Consider the following 17,423-nt stretch of genomic DNA (forward strand, 5'->3'; position numbering starts at 1 on the left):
ACCCAGCCTCTGACCTGCTCTTGTAGCCACAGTATTTATATGGCTGGTTCAGTTAAGTTTCTGGTCAATGGTGACCCCCAGGATGTTGATGGTGGGGGATTCGGCGATGGTAATGCCGTTGAATGTCAAGGGGAGGTGGTTAGACTCTCTCTTGTTGGAGATGGTCATTGCCTGGCACTTATCTGGCGCAAATATTACTTGCCACTTATGAGCCCAAGTCTGGATGTTGTCCAGGTCTTGCTGTATGTGGGCTTGGACTGCTTCATTGTTTGAGGGGTTGCGAATGGAACTGAACACTGTGCAATCATCAGCGAACATCCCCATTTCTGACCTTATGATGGAGGGAAGGTCATTGATGAAGCAGCTGAAGATGGTTGGGCCTAGGACACTGTGATTAAGTATGTGAGCCAGGCTGTTTAACATTCCAGTGTCTATGTTGAGCACCTGTTTCCTTAAGTTAACAAGTGATGTGTTCATCAGAGCTTTTATTTGAAATAGTTTCCCAATATGAAACCGTAACGCTCCTGCAAAAAGGAGAGATCATGGTTAACGGATTAACAAAGCATCACTAATTCACAGTAACACTTCTGCTGTATCAAGGATGTTAGTTAATTATTTGTTTCAGTCATTGTATTTCACAGTGGACTGATTTGTACCTAGAACCATAGAATCATACAGCACAGCAGGAGGCCATTTGGCCTATCATGCCAGTGCCAGCTCTTTGAAAGAGCTATCCAATTAATCCCACTCCCTTGCTCTTTCCTCGTAGCCCTGCACATTTTCTCCCGTTCAAGTGTTTATCCAATTCCCTTTTGAAAGGTACTACTGAATCTGCTTCTACCGCCCTTTCAGGCAGTGCATTCCAGATCCTAACAACTCGCTGCTTTTTAAAAAAAAAAAAATTCTCGTCTCCCCTCTGGTTCTTTTGCCAACCTGTGTCCTACTATCCTGCTGTGCCACACATTGGAGCACCAACTCTCTGTTCCCCTCTCTTACAAATAGGTGCTAAAATCTTGAGTTAAAGATGAGGACCTCCAATGAGCAATGTTTGTTACTAGAAAGTCCTGCTACCAAAGCTTCTCACAGATAATGTCCCTTCCCCCCCACCCTTCAGGACCTGTGGATCCCGTATTTCAACGTAACTACCGACATCACTGCATCTGCAATGCGAGTGCACAAAGATGGTAAGAATGTCTGTTTGCTGTGGGTCTGTGTTTCGTCCTGTCTGTAAATGATTTATGTCCCGTCTCTGAGTACCCTGCCTCCTGCCAGCAAGACCACTTTCATCTCGGTCTAGTTAGGAGTTATTTTTTTTACCCTCTGTGTGAATTGAAGGGTGTGCTGACAAAACAGTTTGAGTGCTTTAATCCTTTGATGGATTGAAGGAAGATTTCAACAGCATAGTGGAAGATGTAACCCAATTAAATGCTATTGGGTGGTTACTCTGTGTTTTGTAAGCTTACTTTGTAATATCCAACCTGAAAATTGCAGTTAAATGGGTGTTTGTCGGTCTGCCCAGGAAAGCTGCAAGGGGCACCCAGTCTGGGGTGCTTTCCCATGACTAAGAAAAACTATTAATATATACCGCAGTAAGTCCCAACGTAAATCACCAGAGGGAGCTTAGTGTTTCAGAATTTCATTTTTAAAAAAATATGCAAATAGTAAAAAATCTAAGTTTTTTTTTATTCATTCATGGAATGTGGGCGTCGCTGGCGAGGCCAGCATTTATTGCCCATCCCTAATTGCCCTTGAGAAGGTGGTGGTGAGCCGCCTTCTTGAACCGCTGCAGTCCGTGTGGTGAAGGTTCTCCCACAGTGCTGTTAGGAAGGGAGTTCCAGGATTTTTACCCAGCAACGATGAAGGAACGGCGATATATTTCCATGTCGGGATGGTGTGTGACTTGGAGGGGAACGTGCAGGTGGTGTCCCCATGTGCCTGCTGCCCTTGTCCTTCTAGGTGGTAGAGGTCGTGGGTTTGGGAGGTGCTGTCGAAGAAGCCTTGGCGAGTTGCTGCAGTGCATCCTGTAGATGGTACACACTGCAGCCAAGGTGCGCCAGTGGTGAAGGGAATGAATGTTTAGGGTGGTGCCAATCAAGCGGGCTGCTTTGTCCTGGATGGTGTCGAGCTTCTTGAGTGTTGTTGGAGCTGCACTCATCCAGGCAAGTGTAGAGTATTCCATCACACTCCTGACTTGTGCCTTGTAGATGGTGGAAAGGCTTTGGGGAGTCAGGAGGTGTGACTCACCTCCTGACTCTCTCTCGCTGCAGAATAATGAGCCTCTGACCTGTTGTCAGATTGTCCTAAAAATCCAATTAGTGTCCTTTAGAGAAGGAAACCTGCCGTCCTTACCCGATCTGGGTCTATATGTGAGTCCAGTCCCACGCCAACGTGGTTGACTCGTAAGTGGCCCATCAAGACACTCAGTTGTATTCAGGGTGACTAGGGTTGTGCAATAAATGCTGGCCTTGCCAATGACGGCCACATTCTGAGAATTCATTCTAAAAATCTGTCAGCAATCTTTTTAAATTGAGTGATCTCATAACAATAATAATTTCTCAATTTCAAATCCTGAATATGTTCTGTTCTCACTGCTAAGTTTACATTGTTCTCAGGATTTGTTTAACTGATGGTGGAGTTACAACCTCAGCCATGCTGTTTGTGTTGCTCATTTATCTCCTGGATTTTTTTTTTACATCTTGTGGGGGTGTGGGTGACACTGGCAAGGAAGCATTTATTGACAATCCCTACTTACCCTGAGAAGGTGCTGAACCAGGTATTTGAACCGCTGCCGTCCTTGCTGTGATGTGGCGCTCACAATGGTGTTAGACAGGACGTTCCAGCATATTGGCCCAGTGGCTATGAAGGAACGGTGAGTGACCTACGTCCCAATCAGATGGTGTGTGACCTGGAGGTAACTCTGTTCCCCTGACGTTGCTGCTCTTGGCCTTCTCGGTGGTGAAGTCGTGAGGTGGGACATATTGCCAAGATAATCTTGGCGAGTTGCTGTCATCCAATGGAACAGTTCAAACAAAAAAAAAGAGGGAGCACCATAGGACAAAATATAAGGAGTGGATTTAAAATGTTGAAACTGTACCTTGGACCCATTAACTAAGAATTCCAGGTTGGGATTCACTGAGTGATATGTTGTCCAATCAGAAACCAGCCATTTACTTGATGTCAATTCTACCAACATTTTACATTTGGGTTTTGCTGACTGTTTTAGCCAACCAGATATTAGTCAAGCAAAATGCACAAATTAAAAGCAGTTTAAGTTGCCATTGCTGGAGACTGCATCTCTGCTCTCCTAGCTATGGATAGTTACAATGGAGCATTTCAGCATGGTTTTATATTGCAGTGCAAGACCTCACCTCTGCATTAATTGTTCCTCTGTGCCTAGAAAACACTCACTGTGCCTACAGTTCAAGTATCACCCTGATTACACGAGTTCAGTTTTGCCCGTTGGTTAAAATATCTTGGTTTGGCAGAGGCACAGTAGTCAGGGCAGGGATTTTCACTGTATGTTTGCTTTTGATGTAATTGGAGATCACCTTTTTGAATGGTGTAGGTACTTGATCCTTTAACCATTAACATACTAAATCCACCTTTCAGGAATGTGATTGTGTAGGTATGGCAAAAACCTATGCAAGTGATCCTGCTAATGCTGTTGTGTTATAGTGTGGACTATTCGAGCAGTCCCAAGCTGGGAGTTTGGCTGGTTGGTTGCAAATTAAATCTTGAAAATCAAGATTCTTCTAGGGATAAAATTCATGAATTTAATTCTGTGGAAGCTTTAATTGGGAAGGATAATGTTATTTGAACTACTGGCATTTGGGATCGATCCTTGCAATTGTAAGTACAAATGGTGATACGTGGTAACAGTAAGAACAGGCGGTGATGCACAATAACTGAGTACAGGCGGTGATGCACGGTAGCAGTGAGTACAGGCGGTGATGCGCGGTAGCAGTGAGTACAGGCGGTGATGCGCGGTAGCGGTGAGTACAGGCGGTGATGCACGGTAGCGGTGAGTACAGGCGGTGATGCACGGTAGCGGTGAGTACAGGCGGTGATGCGCGGTAGCAGTGAGTACAGGCGGTGATGCGCGGTAGCAGTGAGTACAGGCGGTGATGCACGGTGGCAGTGAGTACAGGCGGTGATGCACGGTGGCAGTGAGTACAGGCGGTGATGCGCGGTAGCAGTGAGTACAGGCGGTGATGCACGGTGGCAGTGAGCACAGGCGGTGATGCACGGTGGCAGTGAGCACAGGCGGTGATGCACGGTGGCAGTGAGTACAGGCGGTGATGCACGGTAGCGGTGAGTACAGGGGGTGATGCGCGGTAGCGGTGAGTACAGGGGGTGATGCGCGGTAGCGGTGAGTACAGGGGGTGATGCACAGTAGCGGTGAGTACAGGCGGTGATGCGCGGTAGCGGTGAGTACAGGGGGTGATGCGCGGTAGCGGTGAGTACAGGGGGTGATGCGTGGTAGCGGTGAGTACAGGGGGTGATGCGTGGTAGCGGTGAGTACAGGGGGTGATGCGCGGTAGCAGTGAGTACAGGGGGTGATGCGCGGTAGCAGTGAGTACAGGCGGTGATGCACGGTGGCGGTGATGCGCGGTAGCAGTGAGTACAGGCGGTGATGCGCGGTAGCGGTGATGCGCGGTAGCAGTGAGTACAGGCGGTGATGCGCGGTAGCGGTGAGTACAGGCGGTGATGCGCGGTAGCGGTGAGTACAGGCGGTGATGCGCGGTAGCGGTGAGTACAGGCGGTGATGCGCGGTAGCGGTGAGTACAGGCGGTGATGCACGGTGGTGGTGAGTACAGGCGGTGATGCACAGTAATGGTGAGTACAGGCGGTGATGCACGGTGACGATGAGTACAGGCGGTGATGCACGGTGGTGGTGAATACAGGCAGTGATGCACGGCGACGGTGAGTACAGGAAGAATCCCACGGTAATTCTTTATTTTTCTTTTATACTGTTGGTTATTTAATTAAAATGTATGAGCAATTCCAATACTGTCAAACAGTATTATGGAAATACTTCTAAATGTACTTGATAACACCGTGTGTTCTAGCAGTGTTCATCTGCTTTGAGGAGTCAGCATATGAGTGGCAGCACCAGCATTAACAGGATCACTGGTTTGTGTTAATAAGAGGCTTGCATGGTCATTAAGTTATCTTTAAAGTGGAACACTCAAGCTTTTCACATTTTCTTTGTTTGTTTTGCCAATTTTTGCTTTCCTAAGGAAAATAAATTATTTTATTCGCTAGTCTGCAAAACAAAATCCCTGGAGCCATTTAAGAGGCAGCCAGTTACTATGACTGGAGAAGGGGAGGGGAAGACTAGGGTTGTGAGCAAGGTGGACTGAATGCCCTTGCCGGTCTGTGTTTAGTGAACCATCGCCTGACTAATGCTTGCTTTGGACTGCAGTTCCCGCGGAGAGTAGTTTGTGTGGAAACTGGCTGCATTCACTAGGGTTTGAAAAGACTTCTGGTCAAATATCTGCTGCGGTGGGACACCAGATGAGTTATCGTCGCCTGCTAGCTGTACCCTTTTAATTGGTTATATTGGCTCTTTACTGAAGACCATCTCCTGCCGAGATAGAATATCAGTACAACTCATTCAGAACGTTGCTGCTAACAACTTGCAAAAGTTGCTGGTTCCTGTTCAACAGAAAGGAAAATTCCCCGTTCTGTTGCAGAGGACTGATCCTCATCCTGATCCTCATCCTGATCCTCATCCTGATCCTCATCCTGATCCTCATCCTGATCCTCATCCTCATCCTCATCCTCATCCTCATCCTCATCCTGATCCTGTTCCTGTTCCTGTTCCTCATCCTGTTCCTCATCCTGTTCCTCATCCTGTTCCTCATCCTGTTCCTCATCCTGATCCTGTTCCTGTTTCACGTCCCCGATCCAGTCGTTTTCAGTCGCTGGTTTGGACAATTGCCGGTGCACCTTTTACCTTTCCACCCCCATCTCCCAAACAGCCTGATCAGTTTGCCAATGTATGGTACACGGTATATGTGAAGAGCCCCCTGCTACAGCCAATCTCTGTACTTGGCACTAGCTAAACCGGAGAGGCAGGGGAGAGCAGCTAAATTATGGGTTCATCACCATAAAACGAGTATTTAATTTGGGAAGAAGTGATAGTGAATGGAAAAAATTCTACATTTTGGAAAAAGAAATCCTTCATAGATGACTGAACATTGGATTATTATCTGCAGACCGCCTCATAATTCAGATTCCTAAGTTAAAGGGATATTACTCTGTGTTCCCCTTTATTGATGGTGTGGAGTGGTTTTGTCATTAACTTCCATTTATTGATCTGAAGCAGATGGAGCCTTAACAGCACAGAAAATCCATTCTGTTCTCTTCAAATCAGATTTGAACACCTGGTTGCTTAATTTTCTTTTGACGTTTCCGGATGATTTTCTAAACGTAATCCTTGGTTTTGTGGAGGACGTGATGTTGCTGACCTCCTTTGTTAAAACTCCTATCTGATTCTGTCACTGATATTAGGCTGAGCTGTACTGGGACATTGCTATCCACAACTCCTTGTTCTGCCCTTGAGAGTGGAGGTTGTACTGTGGTGTGTAACCCTCGTTTGTGTCCTTATCCCTCTCCCCCTCCCAAAGCTTTGGTTTCCTCTGTCTCATTGTGGTGGCATTGCTGCATAACATTCTGTCAAAACCAGCACCAAATTCATAACTGCATTTATTAACCCAAAGTTAATCTAAGGGTAACTTTTCACACAACATTGTGTTCTTTATCTTCCCCTCCCTCTTCCCCATTCCTTTTCTTAAATACTATGTTTAACCCTTTCAGTTTCCACATTTCCTTGCATTGAATCAAATGTTTAGCTTTACCTGCCATTTACAGGGTCTGTAAAACTACACTGGTGAGTATTAGACAAGAAGAATGAAAAATCACAGTAAGGTTTTAATTTTTGTTCTGTTAAAAAAATCAAATACAGCCCCCAAATGTTTACCCATTTACAGTTTAAATGTACATGGGGTGTATTTACAGAGCAGTTAATGGTCTCAGATTGGTAGCTGCAGTTCGAGTCCTGTTCACACTGGTCAGTATCTACCTGTTTTGAGAAAGCACACACACACACAGCTCCAATGTTTAGAAATCAGAATAGGATAGAGTTCCCAATCTTCAAACATTCAAATTGAGGACCTGTAGGTTTAACAAGCGACCTGGAGATTCAACAGAGCACTTTGTGAACCAGCACTTTCCAACTGCCCGGGATTTACATTCCGTGTGGTGTCAAACCAATGCAGGGTGAAACTGTCCCCTCCAGGGAATCTCATTGCACTCGCTGCAGTGCCCGTTCAGACCCTGACTCCAAATCTACATTCAGTGTGAAGTGGAAATTGCTTTGTACTGACGTTAAACTTGCATCGTAAATGCCTCTTAGTGTTCTATGGGTTTGAATGCCAAACTTAGACTATTCCAATGCAGCCTTCTATAGTGACAGCACTGGCACCAACTGATGCAGGGGCTGAATGAATGAATTTATAATCCATTCCATTTATCTTGGACATTTTTCACAAAAACCCACTTCACATCAACAAGGTCTCCAGTAGTTTCCTCCAATCTAAGTAGCCATAGCTGAGCTTTGGCTCAGAGAGCCTCTGCTTCTCCTGACTGCTCATAGGTCCAAACGCATCCCTCGCCTCGTGACGTCAGACTGAGCAGTGTTATACATTCATAGTAGTAATAAATCAGACCCTGTTATTAGTAGGATTAATTTAGTAACCTTATTGCTCCACATTAAAATCAGTTTATAAATTTATTCAAATCGGCATATAGCATTGCTAATTTCAAGTTAATTCAGATTTGCACCAAAGCACTGACGTTACTGAAATGACCAAGGGTCAGTCAGCCCTTTACGTTGTGTTCCACATCGCCAAGTAGAGCAGTGTTTTAGTCACTTAATCAATAATCAGCTTTGGATTAAAAGGATAATATAATTGCACCACGGCCACTTTGCTCCAAAGTGAAAACTTGCTTTAAACTCTAACGACGGTATGGATCCAGGTCACGCCGTAACAATATCATGGAGAGTCTAGATCTTCACAGGTGTAACAATCCTGCCATGCAGAGAGAGGCGTGAGTACATAGTGGAGAGCCCATTGCACCGGAGCAGGGAGTCTGGCATGACCCCATGACGATTGTTGTGGAGAATCTACAAGTGCAGAGCTGAACCTGTGGTAGCTCTGGAGGAGAGTCTGGATGTGTGTGCATGACTCCATAACTGCTGTGGTGGGGAACCGGAGGGAGCACAGACCTGGTTTTGCACAACTCCGGCAGGGTGTCGGGAGTACACAGACACGCTGCTGTGAAGCCAGAGTACAAATCGACTCTCTAAAAAGATGCTGCATCAATAGGGTACTCGTGAAGACCTACCAATTGGCAGTTGTGACTACTGAAGACACTAGCAACATTGTAAATTGGTCTGTGGAGTTTCTGTTGTTGGAGACTTCTTGTGAATACTGGAGATTGCAAGAGACTGAAGTGGGAGCAACTCCAAATTATTTACAGCTTTGGCAGCTGTTGCACTTTTGATGAGTGCCACACAGTGGCTTTATTTCTGGTGTGCTGCACGTATTTCCAATTGAGCTTACTCAGCACTGAGAGAGTGCTGCACTGTCAGAGGTGCCGTCCTTCAGATGAGATGTTAAACCGAGGCCCCGTCTGTCCCTCCAGTGGATGTAAAATATTCCATGGCACCATTTGAAGAAGAGTAGGGGAGTTTTCCCTAGTGTTCTGGACAATATTTATCCCTTAACCATGGTCACCGAAACAGATGATCTGGTCATTTATCTCATTGCTATTTGTGGGATCTTGCTAGGCAGAAATTTTCTACTGCATTTCCCTACATTACAAAAGCACTTAATTAGCTGTGAGATATCCTGAGGATGTGAGAAGTGCAAGTTTGTTCTTTCTCACTTGGCAGTGCTTTTTGCACACTTTATTTTGTCAGCTTGGCTCAGTTGATAACCTTTCGACTTAGAGATGAGAGTACTCAGTTCAAGCCTCACTCCAGAGGCTTGAGCACGTAATCTAGGCTGACGCTGCGGTGTAGTACTGAGGGAGTGCTGCTCTGTCGGAAGTACTATCTTTCAGATGAAACAGTTAAACCGAGATCCTGTCTGCCTGCTCTGGTGGATGTAAAATGTCTCTTGGCACTTTTTCCAAAGAGTGGCAGTTCTTCCCATGTCCTGGGAACATTCAGCCCTCCACCATCATTACCAGATTGTAAACAATTTTACAACACCAAGTTATAGTCCAGCAATTTTATTTTAAATTCACAAGCTTTCGGAGGCTTCCTCCTTCCTCATCGTTCACCTGAGGAAGGAGGAAGCCTCCGAAAGCTTGTGAATTTAAAATAAAATTGCTGGACTATAACTTGGTGTTGTAAAATTGTTTACAATTGTCAACCCCAGTCCATCACCGGCATCTCCACATCATCATTACCAGAAACAGATTACCTGGTCATTCATCTCAGTGCTGTTTGTAGGATCTTGCTGTGTGCAAATTGGCTATTGTATTTACCTACAAAAACAACACTTCAAAAGTTTTTCATTGACTGTGAGGCATTTTGAGGGACATGTGCTAAATAAATTCCAATGTTCTGTCTCTCAGCCCATAGTAGCTTGCTGGCCAGCTGTTTGAGACCAATATCAGTGTATTTTATGCAACTTTCCAAATGATGTGAATGTAGTGCTCTTGCACCATCCATGTCAGTCATGTCTCACGAACATACAAAGACAACAGATGGGTAAAGAGCCTGTTCCACATTGTCCTAACACTGACCCACCTTGATCGCCCTCTCGCCCCCATCAGCCGGACATGCAACCTCCCAGAGACAATTTTCAGAGACAGAATCCCAGAGAGAAAATAAAACCTGGGGCAGGTGGGGGGGGGGGGTGCAAAAATCTGGGAAATTGCTCTCAGATCTCTGAAGGCAGAGTTCCGGGAGAGACATTGCCTGATACCTCACCTAGCTTTAGTGCACTGGGATATCAGCCACAGTTAGGGACTCGTCCAGCTTCCTTTGAGCATGCAACGATTCCGTACTCACTGCACGGGCTGGCAACTTGTTCCAAAGACCAATGACTCTGTCAAAATAAAAACCACCCAAAATCTAACCCAGATCTATGCTTACATAATTTGTATGCATGTCCCTTCACCCCCCTCGCCCCAACCTCTTCAACTCAAACAGACCATCCACATGAACTGAATCTAATCCTTTCATTGTTATAAATATTCCTCAAATCTCCTCACTCAATAATTAAAAATCTCCAGCTTTCTAAGCCTATCGTAGTAACTGAGGACCTTTAAACTAGGGATTAATCTAGTGGCCTTCCTTTAAACCTTTTCCTGCGCCTCTGCATCATCTACCATGTGAGGGGACCAAAACTGAGCACAACCAATGTCTTTACAGGGACGATGTAGTGTGTTCTATTTTACGATATGTATTTGATTGTCCCAGCAATACATCCTAATGCACTATATTTGCTTTTGCTATAGCCTTGCAGCACTGGTTTATGAATCTTGGATTCATGTACACCCAGGTCTTTCTCCCACCCAGGTCCTTCTCCCACTCAGCAGTCTTTTGCTCACAACCTGACATGCCATATACGTATTTGACATTAGTCCTACCCACCGGCGTATTACTACATTAATCTATATTAAATGAAATCTGCCAGACACTGGCCCATTCCTCCATCACGTCTGGATCTGCTTGTAATCTCTTTTTCTCATGTCATAGTAGGTACAGCACAGGAGGAGGCCATTCAGCCCATCATGCTTGTGCTGGCTCTTTGAAAGAGCTATCCAATTAGTCCTATTCCCCATAGCCCTGCACATTTTTTTCCCTTCAAGTATTTATCCAATTCCATTTAGGTCCTAACACCCACAAAGAGCTTTGGATTGTCCATGAACTGTGGACAGATTTCCCCCAACGCCTTGATCCAAATCATTAATAAAGATGATGAAGAGCAACGACCCTAACACTGATCACTGTGGGACATATAAGCATCCCCACGCAGAACTCCTGCTATTAATAACAACCTGGTTATGAGAATACAACCAATTCCTAATACAACCAATTCCTTATCCAACCCAAAACCTGCCAGCCAATACCTGAGGACTCAATAAGATAGCATCCTTTAGCCAAACAGATTTTGAGTTGGATAAGGTATTGGTTGCATTCTCGTAGGCAGAAGGTCATTATTGTGTTGCCCCCTGTCACAAGCTTTTTGAAAATCTAGGCATATGATGTCAACCGAGCTACCTACACTACATTCACCAACCTAGTAACTCCCTTAAATGAATAATTTCGTAGAGATGTGCGAGTCAGATGTTCTCGTCCCAATCTGAGAAGGTAACCTGTCCTTCAGAAGCCTCAGCATCTATCTTTCTGGCCACCTGCCCTAACTCTCCCACTACCCCTCGGTTTAGCTTTCACCTGTGTGCAATGCCTTGTGATACTTCACTGCAGTCAAGGTGCTGTCTGAATGTACTGATAACATTCACAAGTCGGGGCAGAATTGCGGAACAAGATATCAAATATTGAAAATCAAGACAATAGATCCAGTGTATCTCTGCCTAGAAAATGCAAACCTGAAGTTGCATTGACACAATCAGCGAGCTGGCTCTGTGGTAAATTGGAGGCAGCTAGCAGCTCCAGTCCAGACCTGGCCTGGTGTGAATGAGAAATTTGGAATAGAACTGAAATCCATCTTGGTTGAAGCAGGCGTCTTGGGCTGGAATTTCCTGATGCTACCCCGCGAGGCATCTGCCTGCTGCCCTGACCTCAGCCCATTCTCCGGGGCGGGGGCTCTTTAGGTATTCATGGCAGAATCACTGCCAGCAAGTGGAAGCTTGCCAGCGGCCCCCAGGACAATCAAGACTGTGCTGCAGCACCCAAAGAGATGGGAGGCACTGGTAAAGGGGCCACCGGAGCTCCAAAGACTGGGCCAGCTCATTGATTGAAGGCCTCGACCGAGACCAAGGGCTTCAGGTAAGCGACTGTGGGGAGAAGAGGGCTCTATTTCTTTGACAGCTTTCTGCTTTTGGAGCCATTCCAGGTCTACCAACATGGTTAAATTGGCGATCCCAGGGAGTGGCAGGAGGGGGAAATTGGGGGAGAATCCAACCCCCCGCCCCGGCCACACCTAGCATTTCATGCAGCAGGCAGTGATGGCCTGGCGGGGAGGGGGAGGGATATTCAGGTTGGGGTGGTGAGAATGTTATTCTGCAGTGGAAATAAAAACTACCGATCTTTGGAAACCCTGTCTGGAGATTGTACAAGTTCAGGGGAGTTTGGACGGAATTGAGATACAGATTATAAGGGCCAAGATACTAACCCACTGCATTCGGAAAAGGTCTGCTCCAGGTATTCTTTAATCTCGAAAATCACGTTATACGGTCCAACGCACTCCAAGGAGTTAAATATCCTCAGGGTCATCCTACTCAACAGAGAGATTCCTTGGATTTGCTGCCCTCTCATCCATTGTTCCATCTAACATTTGCCATCGAATATTGCTTATCTAGCTGTGAAAAACCAGAGCAGTGAAAACCCGTTCTGGTTTGTTACTGACTCCAGTTCTTCAGTAATTTACCGTGTGGAATTGGCAGGAGATGTTTAGATACAGTCGGATTACTCAGTACCCTGCTTTTTTTTAATGTGGGCTCTCAGTCATTGGAGCAATTGCCAAGCATCTTTGGAGCATTCAACATCTTCTAAAACTAACCAGCTAACAGTTCCTGTTTCTGGAGGACCCCCTGTTTCAACATAATCCTGTTGAATGTACATACTTCCCTTTTAACTGGTGCCCATTTTAGTGAAAAGGCAAAATAAAGAGCCCTGAAATAGAAGGAGCTTTTTAAAAACAAATTAAATTAGAAAAGAAGGTTTTTTTAATCCAAAAACAATTTTTGTTGGAGGCTTAAACCCTCTAAACTCAAAGTGAACAGGTTAGAAAAGAGGTAAACAGAGGGGAACCAATAAACCAGGCTAAAGTAAGCATGACTCGTCTAGTTTTACACGGCAGTCAGTCCAGTTGTCACTGTCTAGTCTAATATCACTTTGAAGACCCAAGTTTACGAAGTAGAATATAACAATGCATCTTTTCTTGTCTCATCCACGTGGTTTAGAGCACACAGGACGTTAGACATAGCGTCAGTAAAACACTCCCTGGCTCACCCTTATCATTTAGTTCCACCTACACTACACAGCTGAGTTTGTCTGTGAAAGGCGGGAACCTCCTTTATTTTTAGTTCAGTTTACATATTGGTACCATAGCACGTTAATTTAGAACTCAACGATAACCATGCCCATCTTTGTAAATGACAGGTGAAAACTAACCATATGTACAAAGTTCACAGAATGCCATGTCCGCTATTAGATCTGCATTCTACCCACATAACCCCTGAAGTTATGAAGATATAACTTCTGCAGGCTGAATGCAGGTTCTTTTTAATCCACCTTTTTAATCTGTTTAAAAACTTGATCTTGTATCAGGTTTGTGGGGATCTGGCCCGGTGATTGGTTGTACAATATTGAGTCAATTGGTCAACCAAAGATCCAATTGTGTGAATGTGTTGAGTTTGGAAAGAGACTCTCTCTCTGCCGTCAGTTCAGCTGTTACAGGACATGAGAGTTCTGAGTCTGCATCTCAAAGTAAAATTGTTTCTTCCTTTCTAAAAGAAGAATCCTTGACGTGAAGTGCTGTTGCTAAGCAGTGTTGGTGTAACAAAAAAGTCCCGTTTCATATTAACTTAAAAGGGTATTCTGATGAAATATGGCAGCACTGCGTCTAAACTTTCTGCACCCTCTTTGCCTTTTTGTGTGTTTAAGTATAAAATGATCATTATCTGACATTTAACGGATGTGTCTGCTTCTTCTGATAACTGATACTCTCTGAATCCTAATGTGAATCTCTTTTGGAAATTTATTCAGTCTTGTGCGCACCGTCTCCCACTTTACCACAGCTGCCCTTCAGACAGGAGGGCAATCTGATCTGGCTGGAGTGCGGGCATCACTGGCAAACTTCAGCCCTGCATTTGCTGCTGGGCCTCGGTCAGGCTAATGCCACCCCACCCGGAGGGCTGTGAGCCACCACTCCATCCATTGATTGGAGGCTGGTGCCCAACAGGGCTCAGCTACATTACAGAAACTCACTGCGTTTTAATATATATTGAGCCGGGAATTTGAGCTGTGAGGGGTGGCCGAGTGCGGGCTGTGAGGGGTGGCCGAGTGCGGGCTGTGAGGGGTGGCCGAGTGCGGGCTGTGAGGGGTGGCCGAGTGCGGGCTGTGAGGGGTGGCCGAGTGCGGGCTGTGAGGGGTGGCCGAGTGCGGGCTGTGAGGGGTGGCCGAGTGCGGGCTGTGAGGGGTGGCCGAGTGCGGGCTGTGAGGGGTGGCCGAGTGCGGGCTGTGAGGGGTGGCCGAGTGCGGGCTGTGAGGGGTGGCCGAGTGCGGGCTGTGAGGGGTGGCCGAGTGCGGGCTGTGAGGGGTGGCCGAGTGCGGGCTGTGAGGGGTGGCCGAGTGCGGGCTGTGAGGGGTGGCCGAGTGCGGGCTGTGAGGGGTGGCCGAGTGCGGGCTGTGAGGGGTGGCCGAGTGCGGGCTGTGAGGGGTGGCCGAGTGCGGGCTGTGAGGGGTGGCCGAGTGCGGGCTGTGAGGGGTGGCCGAGTGCGGGCTGTGAGGGGTGGCCGAGTGCGGGCTGTGAGGGGTGGCCGAGTGCGGGCTGTGAGGGGTGGCCGAGTGCGGGCTGTGAGGGGTGGCCGAGTGCGGGCTGTGAGGGGTGGCCGAGTGCGGGCTGTGAGGGGTGGCCGAGTGCGGGCTGTGAGGGGTGGCCGAGTGCGGGCTGTGAGGGGTGGCCGAGTGCGGGCTGTGAGGGGTGGCCGAGTGCGGGCTGTGAGGGGTGGCCGAGTGCGGGCTGTGAGGGGTGGCCGAGTGCGGGCTGTGAGGGGTGGCCGAGTGCGGGCTGTGAGGGGTGGCCGAGTGCGGGCTGTGAGGGGTGGCCGAGTGCGGGCTGTGAGGGGTGGCCGAGTGAGGGCTGTGAGGGGTGGCCGAGTGCGGGCTGTGAGGGGTGGCCGAGTGCGGGCTGTGAGGGGTGGCCGAGTGCGGGCTGTGAGGGGTGGCCGAGTGCGGGCTGTGAGGGGTGGCCGAGTGCGGGCTGTGAGGGGTGGCCGAGTGCGGGCTGTGAGGGGTGGCCGAGTGCGGGCTGTGAGGGGTGGCCGAGTGCGGGCTGTGAGGGGTGGCCGAGTGCGGGCTGTGAGGGGTGGCCGAGTGCGGGCTGTGAGGGGTGGCCGAGTGCGGGCTGTGAGGGGTGGCCGAGTGCGGGCTGTGAGGGGTGGCCGAGTGCGGGCTGTGAGGGGTGGCCGAGTGCGGGCTGTGAGGGGTGGCCGAGTGCGGGCTGTGAGGGGTGGCCGAGTGCGGGCTGTGAGGGGTGGCCGAGTGCGGGCTGTGAGGGGTGGCCGAGTGCGGGCTGTGAGGGGTGGCCGAGTGCGGGCTGTGAGGGGTGGCCGAGTGCGGGCTGTGAGGGGTGGCCGAGTGCGGGCTGTGAGGGGTGGCCGAGTGCGGGCTGTGAGGGGTGGCCGAGTGCGGGCTGTGAGGGGTGGCCGAGTGCGGGCTGTGAGGGGTGGCCGAGTGCGGGCTGTGAGGGGTGGCCGAGTGCGGGCTGTGAGGGGTGGCCGAGTGCGGGCTGTGAGGGGTGGCCGAGTGCGGGCTGTGAGGGGTGGCCGAGTGCGGGCTGTGAGGGGTGGCCGAGTGCGGGCTGTGAGGGGTGGCCGAGGGCGGGCTGTGAGGGGTGGCCGAGGGCGGGCTGTGAGGGGTGGCCGAGGGCGGGCTGTGAGGGGTGGCCGAGGGCGGGCTGGGAGGGGTGGCCGAGGGCGGGCTGGGAGGGGTGGCCGAGGGCGGGCTGGGAGGGGTGGCCGAGGGCGGGCTGGGAGGGGTGGCCGAGGGCGGGCTGGGAACACTGCTGCCCCAGCTGTCGATGAGTTGCTGATTGGAAGCTTTCTGTACCTGACTGTGTGCATGACTTTTGTTTATCAAAGACATTTATTTAATGTTTTACATCTTCCAAAACTGTTACATTAAATCAGTTGCACATCCTTCAAATGACTCTGAGAACCAAGAAAGCCTTTCCCTCTAAGCCTGCCGAACAGCTGGACTCAGCCCAAGCAGTAAAACGGAAGCCAATTCTGACAACTTGGTTATTGAGTCGGGAAATGAATGAGTGCCCGATCCATGCATTGTATTAAATAGTGCACACGGCACTGGTCAGAGATTGAACTGTGCCTCACTCACCCATTGCAGCCGAGACTGAAATCACTTTCCATATTTATCGTAGCCTCATAAATCCAAGTTAATTATTGAAAATATAACCTGGAATGCTGCTCATTTAGAGAGATATGATTTTATCTAGAAAGAAAGAACAAAGTTATATTTCTATGGCGTCTTTCTGAGCTCAGGACGTCCCAAAGCTCTTTACACTTCAGTCACTGTTGTAATGTGGGGAAATACACCCGCTAATTTGCACACAGCAAGGTCCAAAAATAACAGAGATAGCAACCAGTTAATCTGTTTGATATTGATTTAGAGATAAATATTGGCCAGGACACAACAGCTGACACTTACCTAGAATCATTAATGAAACATCCAGAGGAGAGGGGACCCTGAGCAGCAGCTGGAAGAAGAGCTGGGGGAGGTGAGCGAAGGCATCAGAGATTGGCTTGGAGAAGGCTTTAACAGGTGGGGAGGAGGAGCAGGTGAAGAGATTCCGGAAGAGAATTACACAGAGCAGAGGTCTTCGGACTTGCTCTGCCTGTGAGGGTGCAGTGGAGGGAAGGGGGACGTAGATGAGAAGAGGAGTGAGCTGGAGTATAGGGCTCTCGAGGAGGTTGTAGAGTTAGCGTGGAGTGAGGCTATGGAGGGTATCTAAACAGTACATATAATTTGGTATCTACTGCTTGTAATGCTTACCCCCCTCCCTCTCTCTCACACTCTGTTCCCAGGTGAGGAAGCTGGCTTGCCATCAGGCTAATGCCTCACAACTTTATTGAGTTTATCGTTTACTTCTGTGGATTGAGTCTTTTACTCCCATGAACCTTTTGATTTTTGCAGCGTGGTGTCACGTCAGGAACTTAGAAATATTTATCCGTCAGCAAGTTTTGTTGTAATTTAGCTCTGCCAGACTGCTCAAAAGAGTGAGCAGAAGAGCTGCTCGCTAACAGAAAAGCCTTACCATGTAAACCGGACTATGCAGTTTGCTCTCATGGTATCGACAGAGCAGAAATCACTCCACAAAAGGCTGTGGTTTCAATGACGGCAACATAGTAAAAATTGAAGCTTTGTGCATGTTTTATTCGATTGATTCGATATCAGTATTATATGTTGGTTAACACTG

The 17,423-nt window shown here is 48.2% G+C and overlaps 1 protein-coding gene across 1 annotated transcript in view; it reads left to right on the plus strand.

Moving 5' to 3' along the window:
• LOC137304253 (patatin-like phospholipase domain-containing protein 6) overlaps window positions 1–17,423 on the plus strand; it is a 150,344-nt gene that overhangs the window by 79,732 nt on the left and 53,189 nt on the right. Inside the window, exon 18 of the mRNA XM_067972806.1 lies at window positions 1,115–1,184. Coding sequence (XP_067828907.1) covers window positions 1,115–1,184 — 70 coding nt within the window. The remainder of the gene's footprint in view (window positions 1–1,114; window positions 1,185–17,423) is intronic.

This window comes from Heptranchias perlo, chromosome 37 (genome assembly GCF_035084215.1).
Source record: "Heptranchias perlo isolate sHepPer1 chromosome 37, sHepPer1.hap1, whole genome shotgun sequence".
In the NCBI taxonomy this organism is placed as follows: Eukaryota; Metazoa; Chordata; class Chondrichthyes; order Hexanchiformes; family Hexanchidae; genus Heptranchias; species Heptranchias perlo.